General features: G+C 48.3%; 5 protein-coding genes across 5 annotated transcripts; 3 read left to right on the forward strand and 2 right to left on the reverse strand.

Annotated features, from left to right (window-relative positions):
- Window positions 1–2,068: 2,068 nt before the first annotated feature.
- EURHEDRAFT_461422 (carbon-nitrogen hydrolase family protein) lies at window positions 2,069–3,107 on the forward strand (the record flags this gene model as incomplete). The annotated part of the gene is made up of 4 exons (XM_040784717.1): window positions 2,069–2,113; window positions 2,164–2,252; window positions 2,308–2,723; window positions 2,776–3,107. 4 exons carry the CDS (start codon window positions 2,069–2,071, stop codon window positions 3,105–3,107), a joined length of 882 nt encoding a protein of 293 aa, XP_040636545.1.
- On the reverse strand, window positions 2,776–5,373 carry EURHEDRAFT_169132 (glycosyltransferase family 2 protein). Its single transcript, XM_040777835.1, has 3 exons — window positions 4,583–5,373; window positions 4,298–4,532; window positions 2,776–4,248 (listed from the first exon to the last, which is right to left on the reverse strand). Exons 1-3 carry the CDS (start codon window positions 5,093–5,095, stop codon window positions 3,251–3,253), a joined length of 1,746 nt encoding a protein of 581 aa, XP_040636546.1. The 5' UTR covers window positions 5,096–5,373; the 3' UTR covers window positions 2,776–3,250.
- A 2,509-nt stretch (window positions 5,374–7,882) lies between these two features.
- Window positions 7,883–10,360, forward strand: EURHEDRAFT_379645 (potassium ion transporter; the record flags this gene model as incomplete). Its single annotated transcript, XM_040779195.1, has 1 exon — window positions 7,883–10,360. The coding sequence occupies one exon, from the start codon at window positions 7,883–7,885 to the stop codon at window positions 10,358–10,360; it is 2,478 nt and encodes an 825-aa protein (XP_040636547.1).
- Window positions 10,361–11,031: 671 nt separating this feature from the next.
- EURHEDRAFT_505290 (glycoside hydrolase family 16 protein) lies at window positions 11,032–12,960 on the forward strand. The gene is made up of 3 exons (XM_040785832.1): window positions 11,032–11,818; window positions 11,877–12,330; window positions 12,381–12,960. Exons 1-3 carry the CDS (start codon window positions 11,391–11,393, stop codon window positions 12,717–12,719), a joined length of 1,221 nt encoding a protein of 406 aa, XP_040636548.1. The 5' UTR covers window positions 11,032–11,390; the 3' UTR covers window positions 12,720–12,960.
- A 3,440-nt stretch (window positions 12,961–16,400) lies between these two features.
- On the reverse strand, window positions 16,401–18,386 carry EURHEDRAFT_517168 (PKD domain-containing protein; the record flags this gene model as incomplete). The annotated part of the gene is made up of 1 exon (XM_040786538.1): window positions 16,401–18,386. The coding sequence occupies one exon, from the start codon at window positions 18,384–18,386 to the stop codon at window positions 16,401–16,403; it is 1,986 nt and encodes a 661-aa protein (XP_040636549.1).
- Between the last annotated feature and the right edge of the window lie 483 nt (window positions 18,387–18,869).

Below are 18,869 nucleotides of genomic sequence, written 5' to 3' on the forward strand. Positions count from 1 at the left end.
GATGTTTCAGTTAGGCTGCGGCATTTCAATATCTCTGAGGAATTTCCTCTCCATTTTACTTGTTTCTTTCTTTTACTTATACCCAGTGCGTTTTCTTTTACTTTCCTGGTTTGGTTGAGGTGGGCTTCATTCCTTTGGGATATCTAAATTACGTTCTTTTGCTTTGCGGTTGGCTTTGCGCGATTTGCTCTCCGAGAGGCGTCTGGTCTCGCTGCGGGCTAGTTAGTACTCTACTTCAATCTTCCCCAAGAGCCTAGCGAACTTAAGGAAGAGGTTTCACAGAATGCGCTCTTTGCGCTGGCGTACTGTTACTAACGCGACAGCAGGAAAACACAATATATCGCTCATTCGCATTTGCACGCAAGCTCTCGAATCACATCTCGGTTTGCTTCGATCCTATTCTCTTCACCAGGCTCGACTTAACTAATCCGCTCGTTTATAAAGTACGTGTATTCAACCTCGCCCTCCCCCCTCTTTCGACATCCTCGCCTCTCGACATCAAAATGTGCTACATCCTATCCTTCCCTTCCCTCCCGTCCGTCTGCCACGCAGCCCCTAAACACCTCGTCAATCTGACAATGTACTTCATCTGCGACGAGATCACCAATAATCCACAGTGGGGAATGGCGCATTGCAGGGCTGAGGATTGTGCTCCGTATGGGGTTTTTGGGTCCTATCGGTCAAAAGGCGAGTGTCCACATTGTATTAGGAGGGTTGTGGGGGGGAGTGTGCTTTTTGTATGTTTCTTTCCTTTAAGGGGTTCTGTTTGGTTAGTGATGGATGTGGAGTTATAGCTGATGACGGGGTTACTAGGTTATAGAGAGTGGGGACTATCAGGGTGTCAGTGGAAGGGAGTTGGAGAGATCTGAGAATGGACAAGAGAGCTGGGCGTTCATCTAACATCTCTCCGTTTGTTCTGTCTCGTCTCATGTCTTGAACAGTTGCGGTTAGGGCCATTTGTGGGTGTACTTCTGTTTCGACTCAGGATGCTTAACTGATATTCCAGGTTATTTCAAGTCATTTGGCTACAGGTAGAGAGCTGTGGGGGACACATGATCAAAGGACTACAGGAGAAAGCAGGACTTTCGACCTTGACCATCTCTTTTGCATCTGACATCTGACTTTCGGGCACTTCATTTTACGCAAGAACCGGCTTATTGGCCTGCTATCTCAGACTCGAAGCATTATTTACCACATTAATGTTTAGTAATAATACTCGTCCAACATCAATATCGCCCTTTGCATTCCAATGGCTCTAGTCCTACATATACCCGCCTGGAAGTTTGAAGCGAGTCCCAGCATGGGTTTGTGCGAGAATCTCGTCTTAACTATTCAAACGAAGAAAAGATTTTCAAAGGGGAGGCACCTGAGATAGTGATGACTCCGGGCAATTTCTGCGTCCTCGTCCCACTATAGAGCTCATTTGTAAAGTTGTGTTGATCTGATAAATGGCCGGAAAAGAATTTCTTGTGCGCTCCGTTCAATGCTCTTTTCATATGAAGTGTGCTGAATATGTGAGAGTAGAAACTCCTTCGACGCGCTCGAACACTCGGCAGAATGCTCGGGATTGTAGGAAACACTGGTGCGTAGCAATTCGAGTCATGGGTACTCTGTCCGTTTATGTACCTTTATACTCTCGAGATCTATGCAAAGGAGTTTCAAATAATACTCTGCAAACTCACAATATAATCTTGAGTACTGCGGTACATTCCGAGGATACTTGTTTTGATAAGGTTGAGACCGGCGAGCAGCACTGCTATCTGGACTTGACAAACTTCTCTGTTTGGGCCGCGGAGAAAGTTGGGAGCATGGCCTTTGAAGGAATACGATGACTTCGAGACAAATGCTATGTGAAACTACGGATTTTGCCGTAGGATCCTAACTGAACATTCAGCAAATAAACAATACATTAGAAGTGAAGGATAGGAATACTTACCCCACCTACCCCAACTCAACAGACCCCAACATCTCCAATATAAATTCCCCAGACCCACCAGGAAACTCCCCGCGATTTTTCTCCGAGTCAACTTCTCTATTTCTGCTATCAACACAAGAACAAGACAAGACAATGGCTCCAATTCGTCGCGTAGCCGTCGCGCAGTGGTATATCGAGGTAAGCTATCACTATGCCACGAGGAAACAGCACAGCATTGACAACCCCAGGACCTAGCCATCGACGAGAACCACGCGAAAGCATGCCATTACATCCGCGAAGCAGCGGCGCAAGGCGCTGAACTTGTCGTCTTACCGGAGTAACGACCTCCCATACTTCCCAAAATGAGGATACGAGGATACTAACACCCGCAGATACCACCTAAACGGCTTCACCCCGTCTAATCTCCTCTATATACATCAAACAACAATCTACACATCCTACGTCCAAACCTACCAATCCCTCGCCCGCGAGCTCTCCATATCTCTCGTCCCCGGCACAATCGTCGAAAACCACTCCCCAACCCCTTCTGACAAAAACGAGAAACCTCTCCTCTACAACACCGCCTACTTCATCGCTCCCACCGGTGAAATCCTAGGCTCTTACCGGAAGAAGAATATCTGGCACCCGGAGCGTGAGTATTTGACGTCGTCGGGAGAGGAACCGCACGAGGTGATTGAGACGCCCGTCGGGAAGGTCGGGTTGTTGATTTGTTGGGATGTGGCGTTTCCGGAGGCATTTAGGGAGTTGATTGCGAAGGGGGCAGAGATTATTATTATTCCGACTTTTTGTGAGTTTTGTTCCTTAATGGTTTATATGGTGATGTGTGCTGATGGGAGCAGGGAGTCGGTATGATGCGTCGTCCGAGGCATTGCAATACAACCGTTCGTCTGAAGAGCTATTCCTCGAGTCGACGCTTACGGCGCGGACTTTTGAGAATACCTGCGGGGTTATCTTTGCTAATGTTGCTGGGGGCCCAGGGGATCGGTATTTCGGGTTGTCGAGGGTTGTGTTGCCGGTTGTCGGTGTTGTTGCGGATATGGGAAATAAGGAAGGGGTGAGGGTTGTGGATATGGATATGGGGCTGGTGAGGATTGCAGAGGAGAATTATAAGGTTAGAGAGGATATCAAGAAGGAGGGGTGGCATTACTCTTATAGACATAGTGCTGCATGATTGCATTATATCTACGTATTAGGTATTAGACGCGGTACTCGTACATACATACATATATCGGACATGGCAAATTGAAAACATGAGCAGATATGAACGCGGACAACAGACAATAAATCATAACTCATAAATCCCGTATACCACCATCAAACCAGAGACGTAAAGTCCGGTTTCTTACTAACCCTATACACCAACCGATCCGTCCAGAAATGCGAAAAGACAGCATGCAACGTCGGGATAGCTCCGAATATTGTTCCAGCAATGGGGAAGCAGATTCTCTCGAGGAGAAATGGCAAGTACCACCAGACACGCATGGCAAAGCCCGTATCGTTCACGTTCGCTTGCAGCATGTCTTCCTTCCTCGTGTGGAGACAGAAATCGTACCACCGCTCGTATAGGGCGAGGCACAGGTTCATCCAGATGAAGGAGGTTGTGCGGAGAATGTTGGTGACAGATAGAGCGAGATGCATGTTGGGGTGCAGTGACGAAGAAGTAAACTCATAAACGGTCGAGAACACCATGAGGATCATCAGGTGCACAGGGAGGAAATGTGCTTCCCAGAGCAGGTGGAGGAGAGCCAGGTGCCTAGGACGGAGGAAGAGACATCTGCTGTGTAAACGAAGGTAGGTCAAAGTACGACGGGTCGCAAAGCCAGAGTCTAGCGCTCCCCACATATGCCTTAGGGCTTGACGATACCGGGCGTGGCAGGTATCGAGGGTTCGACGGTACTTGGGTATTTTTCGATCGCTGGCTGTATCACCAGACACGTTACACTGGCTAGCGGGGACGTAGACCACGCGTGTGAGCAGATTGCCAGCGGTTTCAAAATAGCATTTGAGCATCATGTGCATATCCTCGCCGATAGCTGTTGGGTCACTGTCCCAGCCTCCAACCTTCTCAGCAAGAGAGAGTGGTAACGAGTACACGGACGTAGGAATCGAGATGCTCGTGCCTGGGTACATGGTCGAGAGACCAGCAAAGCCCCAGAGGAGGTCTGCACAGCGGACTAGTATGGGGCTTTCATGAGAGTTGCGGTCGAAGATAATCGGGCAGGAGTAGAGGGTACGGTCTGCGTCATCTGTGAGATGAGCGTAATGGAGACGACGAATCTCGGTGAAGTAGTCCTGCCATAGATGCGTATCGGCTGTTCCTGTTAGTTTCATCCTGCTCTTCACTGTAAAGGTGCGACTAACCATCCATCACAGTAATCATGACATTGCAAGAGCCAGTCCTGAGTTCTGCACGGTGGACGTGGACGATCTGACGAGCTGCAAAGGCGACATTCGAGCTCTTGCCTGCAATCTCTCCTTGTAATCCTGCGGGGTGGAACGTGCTTCGAACGTGGAGGAAGGACTTTTCAAACTTTGAGATGAGTTTTTGAGATTTTTCCACGGCATCTATTTCTTTCTCCTCCATTGCGAGATAGATCTAGGTATGTCAGCTCGAGGACACGGAACTCACAGATAGTAAGTGCTCACCTCATACTGCGAACGAGCTCGTGGATGACTAGCAAGAACGTTCAAAGTAGTCTTGAGCGTATGGAGATCCTCCCCATAGTTAGGCAATATAACAGCATGAATCACCTCATGGTCATTCACCTCGTACACATCGGGGTTGTTGAATTTGAAAACGGACGGATCAGGTAGTTTGTGAGAAGACGGAGGGGGATCATCGACAAAGTCCTCCTGGTTTGCTTTCCAGCGTCTGCCCAGAACCTGTTTAGTCTGTCTAGTGACATACCAGAGAGACCAAGACAGACGAGCAGCGAACCAAAGCATGTTCGTGTGGACGAGGACCGTGTAAACTATGAAGATCTTCTGTGCAACATTGAGAACTGGATTATCCCCCGTTGAGGGAGGTGAAGGCCCTTTGGCAGGAGGCCAAAGTGAGTTCCATGACCAAAAGGGAATTGAGTTAGATGTAAAGACTAGCAGGAATACCAAGGCAATGATGCTGAATCCAGGAAGACAGCGTGACGCCCACTGGAACATCTTGGCGAGGTTGATGGCCCCAAGGCTGGGGAGAGTAAGATGGAGGTGCACAGCTCAGACGAAGAGAGGCTCATGGCTTTTGAGTGAATGTGGAATCACGTGAACGTCTGGTATAGGAGTACAATGTAAATGTTCCTGACAACCAGTCATTGGGCTGGAAAAGGACTCATGGTAGTAGGAATTGGAGATTTGCATTGTATCCATAGATGATCAATTGACTATAAATCCTTTTGCCCGTATAGCTCATGTTTTGAGTTATGTGCTGGTCTGAAATTGCGTCCAGGCTCATTTGCCTGAAGACCGTCAGTATGGAGTATATACTGCTAATACTGCGCAATATGGTCAGTCCTGGACGAGAACGCCCATTCTAGGGCTGTAGAGATTCCTTGCACTCGTACCATCTTTTATCTTGCTATAGACGTATTCGGGTGTGCTATACCCCTGTATTTACACCCCTCATGCATCAGCGTGTCTATGTCGCCCAAAAAGGAAATCGGATCATCCATTTAGCTCAACCAATCAGCATACAGAGAGCACCTCGTGGACACAATCTCTAACCAACCAGCGCATCATACCGCAGCCTGTGGCCCGCCCACTTGCTATGGCTTCATGATGGCCAAAAAAGGAAATAGAAACTTTCTTGATCCCAAGAAATTAGGCCCATGCGAAGAGACTTAATTAATTTAGCCATGGTAACATATAAAAGCACTATCAATTACTCAGTCACACCGATTGTTTGCCTTTTGCACCGCCACCACCACCCTCTACCAGCTGCGGGGATTCAGAGATTCAACCAGTCGTTTCGCGACATCGGGGTTCTCCGTGTGCTTGTTTCAGCCACACAGGTTGTATACTCTATCATTCATGATGGATAAGCTCGCGCATGGATCCTGTGTTTCCATCCTGGTCACGCATTCCGTGCAGAGTATGAAGTACACATGGCATGGCTGACCGAATCAGACAAGCGCAGCACCGCTTTGATACCGACAATATCCGGGAACATCCTTATCAAATGATGTATCCAAGATGATCTGGCAAAGATCGCGAAAAGTGACTTTGATACGGCGATACGGTGTAGTCCAAAACGTGGTCGGAATACCTGCCTTAACCGCCGGCATTGCGGATATCAACACTTCGGTATGAAGTGTCTGGCATTGATAATGACGGTTGGTGGCAGCTCATGTGATCAATATTTAGCACCTACTATGAATCCTGGACCTTGATTTCACCGCCACCGTTCTCTATTTCCCAATCAAGTCGATGTTGGCAGCCGTTGTATGACCGATGCGGCGGAGGAACATATGGCAGAAATATCAACCGTGAGTTCCACGCGGGAGTCACGGCACCGAAATTTGTACATGTCAATTCGAAAATAGGTTCATCTTGCATTGTCGCATTTGTTTGCTTCTTTTGCCATGTCAGTGCCGTTTTCCATGGTATACCAGTCAGTTCAGGGGTGAGGGAATGTCAGAGTCAGACGGTCCGAAGCGACGACACCGTGATATTGGGGCATTCTTCTCTTTTTATTTTACCAGCTATCGGGAACCAGTGTTAGGATTGTCGGAATAACCGTTGAATATTGCGGCAGAAAAAGAAACGAAAAGAAAAGTGATACGGAAAATTGTATGGCTGATCTATGGTGAGCGGTGGTCAGCAAGTCGAGTCGGTGTATATCTGCCCCCTATGCATATGCACGACAAAAGACCTGCAAGATAAAGCCGATAAAGCATAGCAAAAAAAAGCAAAACCACCGAAACCCCTGTAAGCTGCAGCTTGGAACCGAAAAGTCGGATATCCGGTGAGGCGCAAAAGGCCGGAATTGGTCAAGGTCGCATTAAGGAATCTATTAAGGACTGGGATCAGCCATTATACTAGGTACGGCCAAAGTAGAATTCTCACAGCATTCCTGCGTCTACCTGCAGCGATCTCATAACCCGCCAAGATTCGAGGCCCCAATAGACTGAAATTGTTCATTCCCAGTAGTTTTGAGGCTATACAAAAAGGTCTTGTCGAGTCCCAAACGGGAGATCAGCTGAGATCAGGTGATTGTACACTGTCATCCCCTCAACCATACAACCTTCCTCTTGTCTACATTTATCTGTCCCATCCTCTAGCACACACAGCGAGAATAATCCACAGAGGATCATGAATCCTTTATTCTGATACAGCGATCGTCGCCGTGCAGCACGCCGTTTGTGCATTGCGTCGTCGGTCGCGAAAGCACTGTCCACGGGCCCCAGTGAGCGATTTCTGGCAATCTCTGCTGCCTCACAATAAGCTCTTCGAGTTTTCCTATTCGAGCTGAAGAAATTTTTTTTTTTTTTCCTCTTCTCTGCGCTATTCTTTTTCGTTACTTCTTATTCTCCGACTCTTTTTTCACCAGCTTTCCTTTTGTGTGTGGCCTTTGATTTGGTTGCGCCTGGCTAGTTGTCCTTCACCTCACCTACCTTTAGTATCGCCATTCACCATGACCTTGGACACCTCGATTCTGTTTAAAGGTCACCCGGTTTGGACCAGAGACTAACAGCATCTCGTCCAATTCTTTTCTGTCCGTCAATTGTGTGCGATTGTACTCTCTTGACCAGGTGTCAGGGACGATTTCGGCAACTGACCGCGTGGTAGCTTATCACCCGCCCCATGACCGTTCCGGTACGAGAAGCTAACTTTTGTCGCTCAACTGCTAGAATCATATCTGCCCGCATGAATATCGTTGGTTTGAAGTCCTCACGGTTTCTTTCTTCTGTCGCTCGTGAGCGTCGCTCAACGACGGCCCGCTCGGTCGTCAGAATGTTTTCCAAGTTCATCGAGAAGACCGTTGAGGTCAAGTCCCGCATTCCTTTCGTGAAGGACATTCATATGAACTTCATCCTCCTTCATTATACCTACATTATTTGCATGAGCTTCATCGCCTCCATCATCATCTATCCTGGAACCAAGCTGGCGTATATCGATGCCCTCTTCTTCTCCGCTGGCGCCGCAACCCAGAGCGGCTTGAATACCGTTGATTTCAATCTGCTGCACACCTATCAACAAGTCGTCTTGTACTTTGTCTCCCTGCTTACCACCCCGATCTTCATTCATACCATGTTGGTGTTCATCCGTCTCTACTGGTTTGAAAAGCGTTTCCAGCATGTCGCTCGCGACGCTCGCAACTTGCGCGCCACCCGAACCCGAATGCGCACCGTCACAGAAGGCAAGGAGGATGACGGTGATAGCCGTGATTATGACAGGGAAGAGCGGGGGATCACCAGCCAGCCTATCGTTGTCTTGCGCAACGAATCGGGTGATGCTATCCACAAAACGCCACAGGGCTCCCCGATCAAAAACCAAACTCCCGATGATTCGGATTCTACTCGCAGTCCTACCGATACAAGACCGGTCAATGGTGAGGATAGTAATAATTCCAGTGACCGCGAGGACTCTGGACAGCGCACCCCCAGACTGGGTCTTGGGAGTTTGCGCGTCCCCTCCCAAGTGAGCCCCGACCAGCACATCGCCTTCCTGGAGCACCAGCGGCAAAATAAAGGAGCTCTGCGCATTCCTAGTCCACGCGAATACGATCGCGGTGGCATGCCTGAGGTGCTGGAAGAGGAAGACGGTGATGGGGAAGAACTTGTAAAACAGACGAGTCGGGAGTTCAATGAGGCTCGAGAGGCTGACGATGAAGTCCCCCCAATGGAGGGCCCGCACATTACCATCAACGAGCCGGAGATTACGCGGACAAAAACCCGACAGTCTACCATTCCTCGCATGGATACTCGTCCCACCGTCCGTGAGACCAAGGACACGAGCGATGCCAGTCCCTTTGGTCGAGCCCGACGTGGCACAATGAACAGTATCGTTCGGTCCTTCACCCAAGAACGCGATCGGCCAACTCTTCCGTATCTCAGCTGGGATGCCACTGTTGGCCGAAACTCCAACTTTGTCGATCTGACCGAAGAACAACGTGACGAGCTGGGAGGCATCGAGTATCGTGCTCTGAAGACCCTGGCCGTTGTGCTGATCGCCTACTATGTTGGCTTCCATCTTCTAGGCGTCGTCTGCATGGTCCCCTGGATTATGCATACCCATTGGGGCTCTGTCGTTCAGGCTGCTGGCCAGGGCCGTCCATGGTGGGGAATCTTCACTTCAGCTTCGGCCTTTAACGACGTCGGCTTCACCCTGACTGCAGACTCGATGAACTCGTTCCAAGGTGCCATCTTCCCGCTGTTGCTTTTAGCCTTTCTCATCATTATCGGCAATACGGGGTTCCCGTGCATGCTTCGGCTGATTATCTGGGTTTGCTCCCAGGTGGTTCCCGTTGATAGTCCACTGTGGGAGGAGTTGAAATTTCTGCTTGATCACCCCCGGCGCTGCTTCACGCTTCTTTTCCCGCGCAATGCCACCTGGTGGCTGTTTGCAATCCTTATTGCACTCAACGGCCTTGACTTGATTTTCTTTATCATCCTAGACCTTAATGATTCAGCGGTAACCGCTCTGCCTGCTGGAATCCGGGTTTTGGATGGTCTGTTTCAGGCGGCCTGTACGAGAACGGCAGGTTTTGCGGTTGTGGGAATCTCAGACTTGCATCCGGCCGTCCAGGTGTCGTACATGATCATGATGTATATCTCCGTGTTCCCAATTGCCATTTCGATGCGACGGACAAATGTGTACGAAGAGAAAAGTCTTGGTGTTTATCCCACGGAGCCTGAAGATGAAGAGGATGAAGACCAGCAGACCGCACCCACGTACATCGGAGCTCACTTGCGGAAGCAGCTGAGTTTTGACTTGTGGTATGTGTTTCTCGGGTTGTTCATCATCGCCATCGTCGAAGGTGGTCGCCTGAAGGATACAAAGGAGTACTCGTTCCAGCTTTGGTCGGTTCTGTTTGAGGTGGTCTCGGCATATGGTACTGTTGGACTGTCCATGGGATATCCGGGCGTCAACACGTCATTCGTGGGTGAATTCCAAGTCATCTCGAAGCTCGTGATCATTGCAATGCAGGTCCGTGGACGGCATCGTGGCCTGCCCTATACTCTCGACCGTGCCATCTTGCTACCATCGGAAGCACTGAATCAACAAGAAATCGCGGATGGCGAGCGGCGCATGCGACGACGCGCGTCGAACCTCAGCGGCACGACGTCTATGGACCGTCAGCAATCTCAGACACGAACGGAGACTGGTCTGTCGACAGGCCTGGACACGCGGGATCGTGATTCGTATATGAATGCCGACGCAGTTCTCCATCGACATGGCACCTTGCGATCCCAACGATCACAACGATAAAAAGTATTTTCTTTATTCCGTTCATAGCTTGCACTCTGGAGTTGGATTGGCGTCGAGTGCTAAAACGTTATTTTTCTTATGAATGTTATTTCGAGCGAGCAAGGTGTTGGAGAGTCCTTTTTTTTTTTAGACAGCGTTGACAGAGAGGTTCTTTGCCTTTATTATTTACTTCCTTGTTAATATTGGTTGCGTTGCTTGCTGTACAAAGTGTAACTAGCTAATGTCCCTCAACGGTCTGGTTCAAAATATCCACGTACGCCTATTGTTACGACTATCTCTTTCAACTTTCTATTCGCACTCTATACTCTGTACTCTGTATAAACTCCGTATAAACTTGTCTCCACAGTAGTAGCGAAACCCACTTGGTCCGTCGGAAGAGAAAGCTTATCTGACAAGCGCCGCTTTTCTTGTTCATAGCTATTGTTCGTTTGCGGCTACATGTTCAACAGTCGATGAAACTTGTGCTTTATCGCTGGAGGGCAGATACCCTATGCCAGACGAGTGGTTCATACCGGGTTGTGATTGCGTGTCTGGAAGGTGTTTCTGATTGCTGGATCGGCGAGTCGGCGTTTATCAGTTGTTTCTTTTTATAGACCGAGCCTTTGGTTCCTGTGCTTAATAAAATGCAATTGTACTGTCTACTATTATGTAGGACATAAACAATTTTTTGGAGACACTCTGCTAATGCTTGAGCACAACGCAAGCATAATTACCAATCAAGATACACAAATCACATTCCACTTTTGGGAGGATCAACAGGGTCCGGCGGGTGACGTACGCCTTCCCTTTCCAGCAGGAACCTGCACGACAAAATCAGAACCTCCGACCAGCTACTCGAGTCCTTCTTCCAACCACCAACTCTTCCATCTAGCTCGCTTTGTGGGACATCTCTCGTTTACAAGTACTTATATATATCACGTCTTTCATTGATTTATACGCTCTCCTACTTTTACTACCAATAACCCTATTTACATTCTTTTTTTTGGTTGGACCGTGCGGATCACTTGCATACTGCCAACCTACTGTCATTATGGCAAACATGCAGCTGTACCCCGGTGATGACTACAGTCGATACGGCGGCGCAACCTCGCAATTCCCCAAGCTCGAGTTACCTGAGCAGCATACTGCTCATCTTTCGTCGAGTGCGGACTACCCCTACGCACCGGTCAGCTCCAGACACCCTACAATCGCACCTTCAGCGACAGCCGGTGTGGCCAGTGGTGCGTTACCTTGGTATGATCCCCGTGGATGGTCGCTGCGGACGAGGTTGATTGTCGGCGGTGTTGCTGTGGCTGTTATCGTGGGTGTTGTTGTGGGAGCGGTCGTGGGGACTAAGAGGAATCGGTACCCGAACTATATGCCGTTGAAGTATAGGCTGGTGGATGATTACACGGGGACGAGCTTCTTTGACAAGTTTGATTACTTCTCGGCGCAGGATCCGACGGATGGGTTTGTGCAGTACGTGATCTGTGATTGGGTTATGTGTTATGTGTTTGCTTGGCTAACGTTGTGGTAGGTATGTGGATCAAACAACGGCTCAGAACCTCAACCTAACGTATGCCACGGATGAGTCGGTTCTTGTGAAGGTGGATACCTCGAACACCTACGCGGCATCTGGACGTCAGTCTGTGCGGATCGAGTCCAAGGCTCAGTACAACGATGGACTGTTCATCTTCGATATCAGTCATACTCCCTACGGATGTGGTCTATGGCCGGCGCTTTGGCTGACGGACGGGTACAATTGGCCGACGAACGGTGAGATCGACGTCGTCGAGACCAACAATCTGGCTACGGAGGGGAATGCTGTAACGTTGCACAGTACCGCCGGGTGTAATATGAAGGTCAAACGGAAGCAGACCGGAAAGCCCAATTATTTGACTTGCGATAATAGTACGCATGGGAACGCTGGATGTGGAGTTCAGGCTGAGCCGCAGTCCTATGGCGAGTGGTTGAATGCCCTCGGTGGAGGGGTAAGCGCCCTGGAAGTACTGATAATTTGACCTTGCTAACATATTGTAAGGTGTACACCTTGGAGATGCGGAATGCAGGTATCCGGGCCTGGTTTTTCCCACGGGACGGTATCCCAGACGACATCACCAACAGCACCCCGGATCCCTCGACATGGGGCACGGCATTGGCCGACTTTCCCAGCACAAACTGCGACATCCCTTCCCACTTTGCCAACCAAAGTATCATTGTTAATATCGATTTATGCGGTCAGCTCGGCGCCCAGCCCCAGTTTTACACGGAGCAATACAACTGCCCGGGCACCTGCGAGAATTTCGTGGCGCACAACGCGGCTAACTTTACCCAAGCGTATTGGGAGTTTAAGAGTTTCAAGGTTTATCAGGCGCAATGATTGTCGTTCGTTAATTTGTCGAATTTGTCGTTCTTTATTGTTTTCAATGGGCTTACGAGTGATAATTCTGGGTCTTGGGAACTTGGGAAAAGTTAGTTAGACACTTGATCGATAATGTTTAGGATAGCGATAATTGATTCGGGCAGGGTTCTGGGAATGCCTGTCTCAGTTTCATTCATGCAGAGCATTTCCTTCGAACATGTAAGATTGTTGGGGGCCATCTTTAGCTCCGCCTGCGCCTCCAGTCTTTGTTTGCTACACTTGTCCATAATCACAGAAACAATGAATCCATATATGAATCGATGACTCCCTGATCTTTCACTATTTTAAGACTTCTTTCATATTCTTTGCATGGAATATCTTATTTCAGTATTCAGGGCTGGTAGAGCTGTGATTTTTTTGGACGATATCTTGATATCTGCTTTCGTTGGACATAGATTGCCTGGTATGCTTTCAATAAGTACTCAACGGAGGGGGATATTGCGTTCCGCCTCTGCTCTATATTCGCGGTTTCTTGTTGTTCTTGCTGATAACTAAGCACAAGTTGATTGGCTTGACTTGCTTGATGAGAAAAGCTATGGGTCAAAACTGGTGGCCTTGAGATTCAGAGTAAGGTACGGGTCGCGGTTGGTATATACAGAACCGTGGGTGCACTCTATTTCTATGCGTGGCTTAATTTTGGTTTATTGGAGTGGCTGACATTGTTTATTTTCTATATACCGACAGCACGCTCCCTTGGCATCTCAGCGATTATATATAAGAGCGTCTCAGACCTGTCCTTTATCTTACTATAATTCTCATGCATCCTACCGAGGTATGTATACAATACCTCACTGGCTCTATTCGGGACTCGTTCTCAACTCTTTATGCTAGATAGCTAATGTCCTTCTTTTCCTCATAGTCACGTATTGCTCTCCACCCCGAACGGGGCTAGTCGTCGGTCATGGACAGCTGGGGAAGAATGCCAAATAATGAGTAGGCCTGGAGGGCGCCCGCGGGCTTCCAAACAAAGCAAAAAGAGAGAATCCCGTGACTTGCATATTTTATGCGGTTTCTGGCTGTATTTTATGGTATTAGGATTGCATACTAGTATTTATTTGACCGAGTTTATTGTCCATTTCAAGCCCTAAAGCTACGACAGACCAAACGTACAAGTTAATGAGTAAATAATATGCCATTAAATTATGCTACACAAGCTCATTTTTTAAATAAAGCTGATTATATTAACTACCCTCAACCAAGTTCAAATCCATCTAGAAGCCTTGAGCGTTTCCGAGTCCTACCTGACATACATTGCTGAATACTGTCTCCTTCACGTAAGTTGGTAGGTAATGGAAGATCAACCTCACTCTCAGAGGTAGCGGGTGTGGTATTTCTTTGCCTTTTATTCGAGCTAAGTCGTAGCTGATCTTGAATATGTACTGGATAATCCTCCTCATTATCGCTGATTGGATCAAGATCATCCTGACTCAGAGCTTCCTTTTCTTCACTTACTGCCTCTATCTCCTCTTTTTACAGGAACTGACCAAGAAACGCCAGCTCTTTTTCTTCAAGATCAAATTTTGTTGTGCACATAAACATCATGAGATCTTGGATTGTTTGAGCATTCAGTGAGCTTCGATGATAGTGGCAGATATCACAAGCAGAGTTGAATAGTCGCTCAACACCAGTCGCTGGGATTGAGAGAACATCCCGTGCAAGGTTTGCAAGAGCTGGAAATTCATCTTGGTGGTCTTTCCAAAACACAAGAGGGGCAACCGGCAGAGCCCCCATTATCAGCATTAAAAAGATGTAATCAAAGACAAATTAAATACATATCTCTCTATATATAGTCTGTAAGCTCATAAATCTGGCTCAGCTTTTGTTGATGGGGCTCTGCTGGCATAAGACGCATATAAAACTCCGATGTTGGCACTGCCGGCAGTTGAGCCTTTGATGAGAATTGATTCTCTGACAGTTGTTGTTTATAGGGTTCAAGGTATTTTTGGAGGCTTATCAGATATCTTTTGTGTCAGTCGTAGCTGTAATCATTCCAATCCTTGCCGGAGAAAAACTGAAGCTTGTTTTGGGGCGCAATAATGGTCCCAATTGCATAGAGATCACTATGAACCTCGTCAGTCTTGCTGTAATAGAATGAAAGCTTCGCCATCGCTGCATGAAGAGCACTAAGCATCAACTCTTTCCAGGGACCTCTCTTTCTTTGAAGCTGTCAGGTTGATGTCTCAAGGTGCTCAAGCAGTTTGTTATAGATACCAAAGACACTATAGATAGTGACATCCTTAGTCTTCGAGAGCGCAGTTGTAAATTTGAAGAAGGGTTGTGTGATCCAAAGAAGATACTCAATTTGCCGCCATTCCTCTGGATCTAACATTAGGTGAGGATAGGCTGCGGCAAAGCCATAGCTAGCTGCGATTAGCCAAAGCCAAAGCCATAATTTGCGGGTTTGGTTAGCACTCCCCCAAAGCCACCCGCAGTGCACGCGGTTTTGGTTAGCAAAGCGCTAACCGCAACCTGTTATCTCTGACGAATTGTAGAGAAGCACGTACTGTCCATCACAGTATTCAAAGTCAACACCAGGCCGACAGGCGCACTAAAATGGGCCTTCCCAGCGGGTATTGAGCGCAGTTGTGATATTCATGTGAGAGGTGAATGCGTCATGCTGAAACTGTTTGCACTGTCCGATATCATCAAGGGCCTTCGGAAACAGAAGAGCCCACTCGAGCCGTGGAGTCTCGTGGCGGAAAAACTACCGAAAAAATTAATGGATGTGCCCCTGGATGATGTATTGCGGATAAGTTCTCTCTCGTTTCGTAAATTTCTATGCGGTGCTCTCATACGACCCAGGACAATCTCTTTGCCCAGATGCAAGGTAGAGCTCAAAATGCTGGTTAGCACTGTTAGCAAAACAAGCCACTACCATGTCAAATTATACACGAGAAGACAAGTTGATCTCCAGTCAAATTGGTTCTTCGTATAGACATTTCGAGAATTATTTCCGGGGGTGCGTCTTGGTTCCTGATCTGCACCAGCCTCATATCACAACAGAGATGGCACTCGAGTTAGTCCTGAGTAGCACCAAGCCCTGGACTACACAGGCAAAGAACGGCATGGTCATCCTCGCAGAGCGCTTTCGGCGCTCTGCCGATCACGTATGCCGTCGGGACAAGTGTACCTGGCGGGATGCCTGGACTTGATCTGACGACTGGAGGAGCAGGGCATTCGGACCGAGCTTAGGTGGATTCCCGCTCACCAAGGCGTGTTAAGCAATTAGACCGTGGATCATCATGCAAAAGAAGCTGTCCAAGGACCTGATGGACCACATAACCCCCGCAACCGATATATCCGCCTCGCAGCCGCAGCCAAGTGTCAATTTCACAACGAGGCAAAGATCGAGTAGGAGAGAGCTTGGGCATCAGAGAAGACCGGTTAACCCACCAAGTGGCGGACAGTAACTATTGGGGCTTAGTAGCAAGTCTTTGCCAGTCCTTGCTAGTGAAAAATAGTGTGAGAACACTCGAAGTTGCCATAGATGGATCTTACTCATCCTGAATGCTTTCCATGTCTATTGTTGAATTATTGGAATGTAAATCTATTTCTCTGCCTAAATTAATATTCGAAGCGGTCCTGCCTTGGAGGTGGGCAAGATATACACCTTGGCCATAATCCGAGACAATGTCTTTATCATTTAACAACTACTCTCGCACGACCTAGGTTGTATGCTAGGAAGTAAGAGCTCCCCATCTCCCCATATCGATGAGATGCGACTCTGACACTTGGGATGTATACACCGGGGGTTTTATAAGTGTGAGTGACATTCACGTTGACAATTGTGCTGGGTGTTCCGAAGTCCATCGGGACAAAGCTTGCGTTTCCATAAACATCCCATTCAAGAGAAACAATCTTCCCAACATCTCGGGGCACTTCGATGAATGCTTGGAGTGTCACCGGAGATCCCACTTGCACCTCCGCTCGTGTGCCATTCTGTACTTTCAAATGGGCAACGGGCTGAATTCCCCCACGTTCGGATGCAGACTCAGGGACTTCAACCTGGCCATTTTGAATTTTGTATTTGGTGGCCAATGGGGGTTCGATTCCCTGCTCCACCCAAGCGCTGAGGTCGCGTAAGTGTTGTTCGAAAAGCCCGGTAAAGTCGATCAGACGATACTTCACAGCTGGCTCCACGGGTCCCATTTCATGGTCAGCATTGTCGCTGTAGTAAAGACGGTATTGATTGTTGAACTGGTCGCCAAGATATTTCTTTACTCGCGTCCGGTACCAGTCAGCTTCCCATGGGAAAGCTTTGTTGTCCATGAGGTTGTCCATAACAATCATCTTTCCGGTGATATTCCCAGTATTGGTTCCACCACCACTCGCTGACTGGGCGAAGGTGCGGGCTGCGAGCACACTGCGCTGAGGATATCGAGACTTTCCATCCTCATTGCGAAGGTAGTCAAAAGCGTAATATCCTTCGCCAGTAGGGATTTCATGCCGATGGAATGTATGGAGTGCGAGGTACCATCGGTTGTCCACACGAACCTTCACACCTTTTTCCAAACAGTTGAGAATGGTGCTGTTGTTATCGGAGTAAATTATGACCTTGCCCGAGCCTGGATCCATGTGGCCAGTGAATGTGCCTCCTTTCTTCACTCCACTACATTGCGACTGAATGGTAAAATCGTACCAATTGCGACGGGGCGCTGCTGATGGTGATGCGTTCAGCATAATGTCAACTGGAGTGCTCTGCGCATTGCGATTCACCTGAAGAACCGTGGCGTTGAATTCAACCAAAGACGAGCGAAACAGGTGTCCGAGCTCGGATTTTTCCGTCCCCAGATATCCCGGCTGACTCCAGAAGTCATCAGCATAGGTGGGATCAATAGACTTTAGACTGACTGCAGCAGCCCGAAGAAGCTCATAAACCTGCGATCGGTTGCGACCAGTGCCATCAAAATCTTCCCACACCGCCGGAGGCACACCTAATGCCGTCACCTCGTCCCACACAGCGCGCTGTACTGGGTTAAGGATATCCCTGGGATCGATGTTGCTTCCCGGACGTACCGCATCCTGGAGCTCGCGAGATTGGTTTCCTAGCACCAATCCTCCAAGTGAGGCGATAGAACACCCTGTTGGGTCCGAGATTGGAATTCCCTGGATGAGAGGGACGCTACCATCCCAAACGGAGACGGTATTTTCCATCGCTCCAACGGTCTTAAAGAAACCGCCACTGCCTCCATATATATAGCCGTAGATCTTGCGAGATGGCTGTTGGTAGAATTCCCGAGCAATTTCCCTGGATAGTTTCGCAACTGCAGCATCAGCCCGATAACCTCCAGTGCCCGCAACGTGCACAGTATAACCGCCAGCCTCAGCTCCAAATCCGATTTCTCCAGCCGAGGCCACGGACGTCTGCGTCGGGAAAACCATTTGGAAGAAACGACCTTCCCAACCGTGATACGGCATATAAATATTGAACTCGATTCCCGTAGCATTGAAATATCCAGATACCTTTCGGTGTTTGAGAGGAGAGGTTTCGTCGGAGTGGTTGGTATAGATTGGAGATTGATAGATGGGATCAACACAATCGGGGGTGATTTGCGTTGGGCCATCTGCGACTAGAGTGGTGCACAAGGAATCATTTGGCTGGACGGCACCGACTAGGGAGCCCATGAATATCACCAGTGTCAGTCTAAACAGATAGCTGGATAACCTATATTATGTCCATGAGCATGTGCGTATACGGGGCAGTATAGAGATGCTTACCACTGAGATGGCCATGGAAACATCATTTTGGCCATAGCCATTGTGATGATAGTGAATACAGAGTCTGAATTCAATGTAGAATTTTTCATCAAACATTGGAACATATCTGCGCTTTTATAATGTACTATCTACATGCTGAATAAATGCTCTATAACAGGAGTGATCAAAGTTTTGCTCCACCGAGCTTCCAGGGTTAGTATTGTGGAGTTACCGGATAGGGAAATTTTATAGTGACGAGTACGATGGATGTTCGTAAGTCGCAGATCATTTTTTCGCAGATATCGTCCTGTAGGATTTGAAAATCAACATTTAAGGCTTCGATATTATGAGATCCGTGAAGGCGAGTGAAATACTAGAGCATAAGCTATCATCTGGAATCTCCCACTATGG

This window comes from Aspergillus ruber (assembly GCF_000600275.1).
Source record: "Aspergillus ruber CBS 135680 unplaced genomic scaffold scaffold00024, whole genome shotgun sequence".
Taxonomy (NCBI): Eukaryota; Fungi; Ascomycota; class Eurotiomycetes; order Eurotiales; family Aspergillaceae; genus Aspergillus; species Aspergillus ruber.

Bases quoted from the DNA above. Each gene is read 5' to 3' on its own strand.
- EURHEDRAFT_169132 (XM_040777835.1), bottom strand. From the start codon at position 5,095: ATGTTCCAGTGGGCGTCACGCTGTCTTCCTGGATTCAGCATCATTGCC. The intron at 4,533-4,582 runs GTGAGCACTTAC...TGACATACCTAG, and splicing joins GAGCTCGTTCGCAGTATGAG to ATCTATCTCGCAATGGAGGA. The intron at 4,249-4,297 runs GTTAGTCGCACC...TAACAGGAACAG, and splicing joins CATGATTACTGTGATGGATG to CCGATACGCATCTATGGCAG.
- EURHEDRAFT_505290 (XM_040785832.1), top strand. From the start codon at position 11,391: ATGGCAAACATGCAGCTGTACCCCGGTGATGACTACAGTCGATACGGC. The intron at 11,819-11,876 runs GTACGTGATCTG...ACGTTGTGGTAG, and splicing joins CCGACGGATGGGTTTGTGCA to GTATGTGGATCAAACAACGG. The intron at 12,331-12,380 runs GTAAGCGCCCTG...ACATATTGTAAG, and splicing joins TGAATGCCCTCGGTGGAGGG to GTGTACACCTTGGAGATGCG.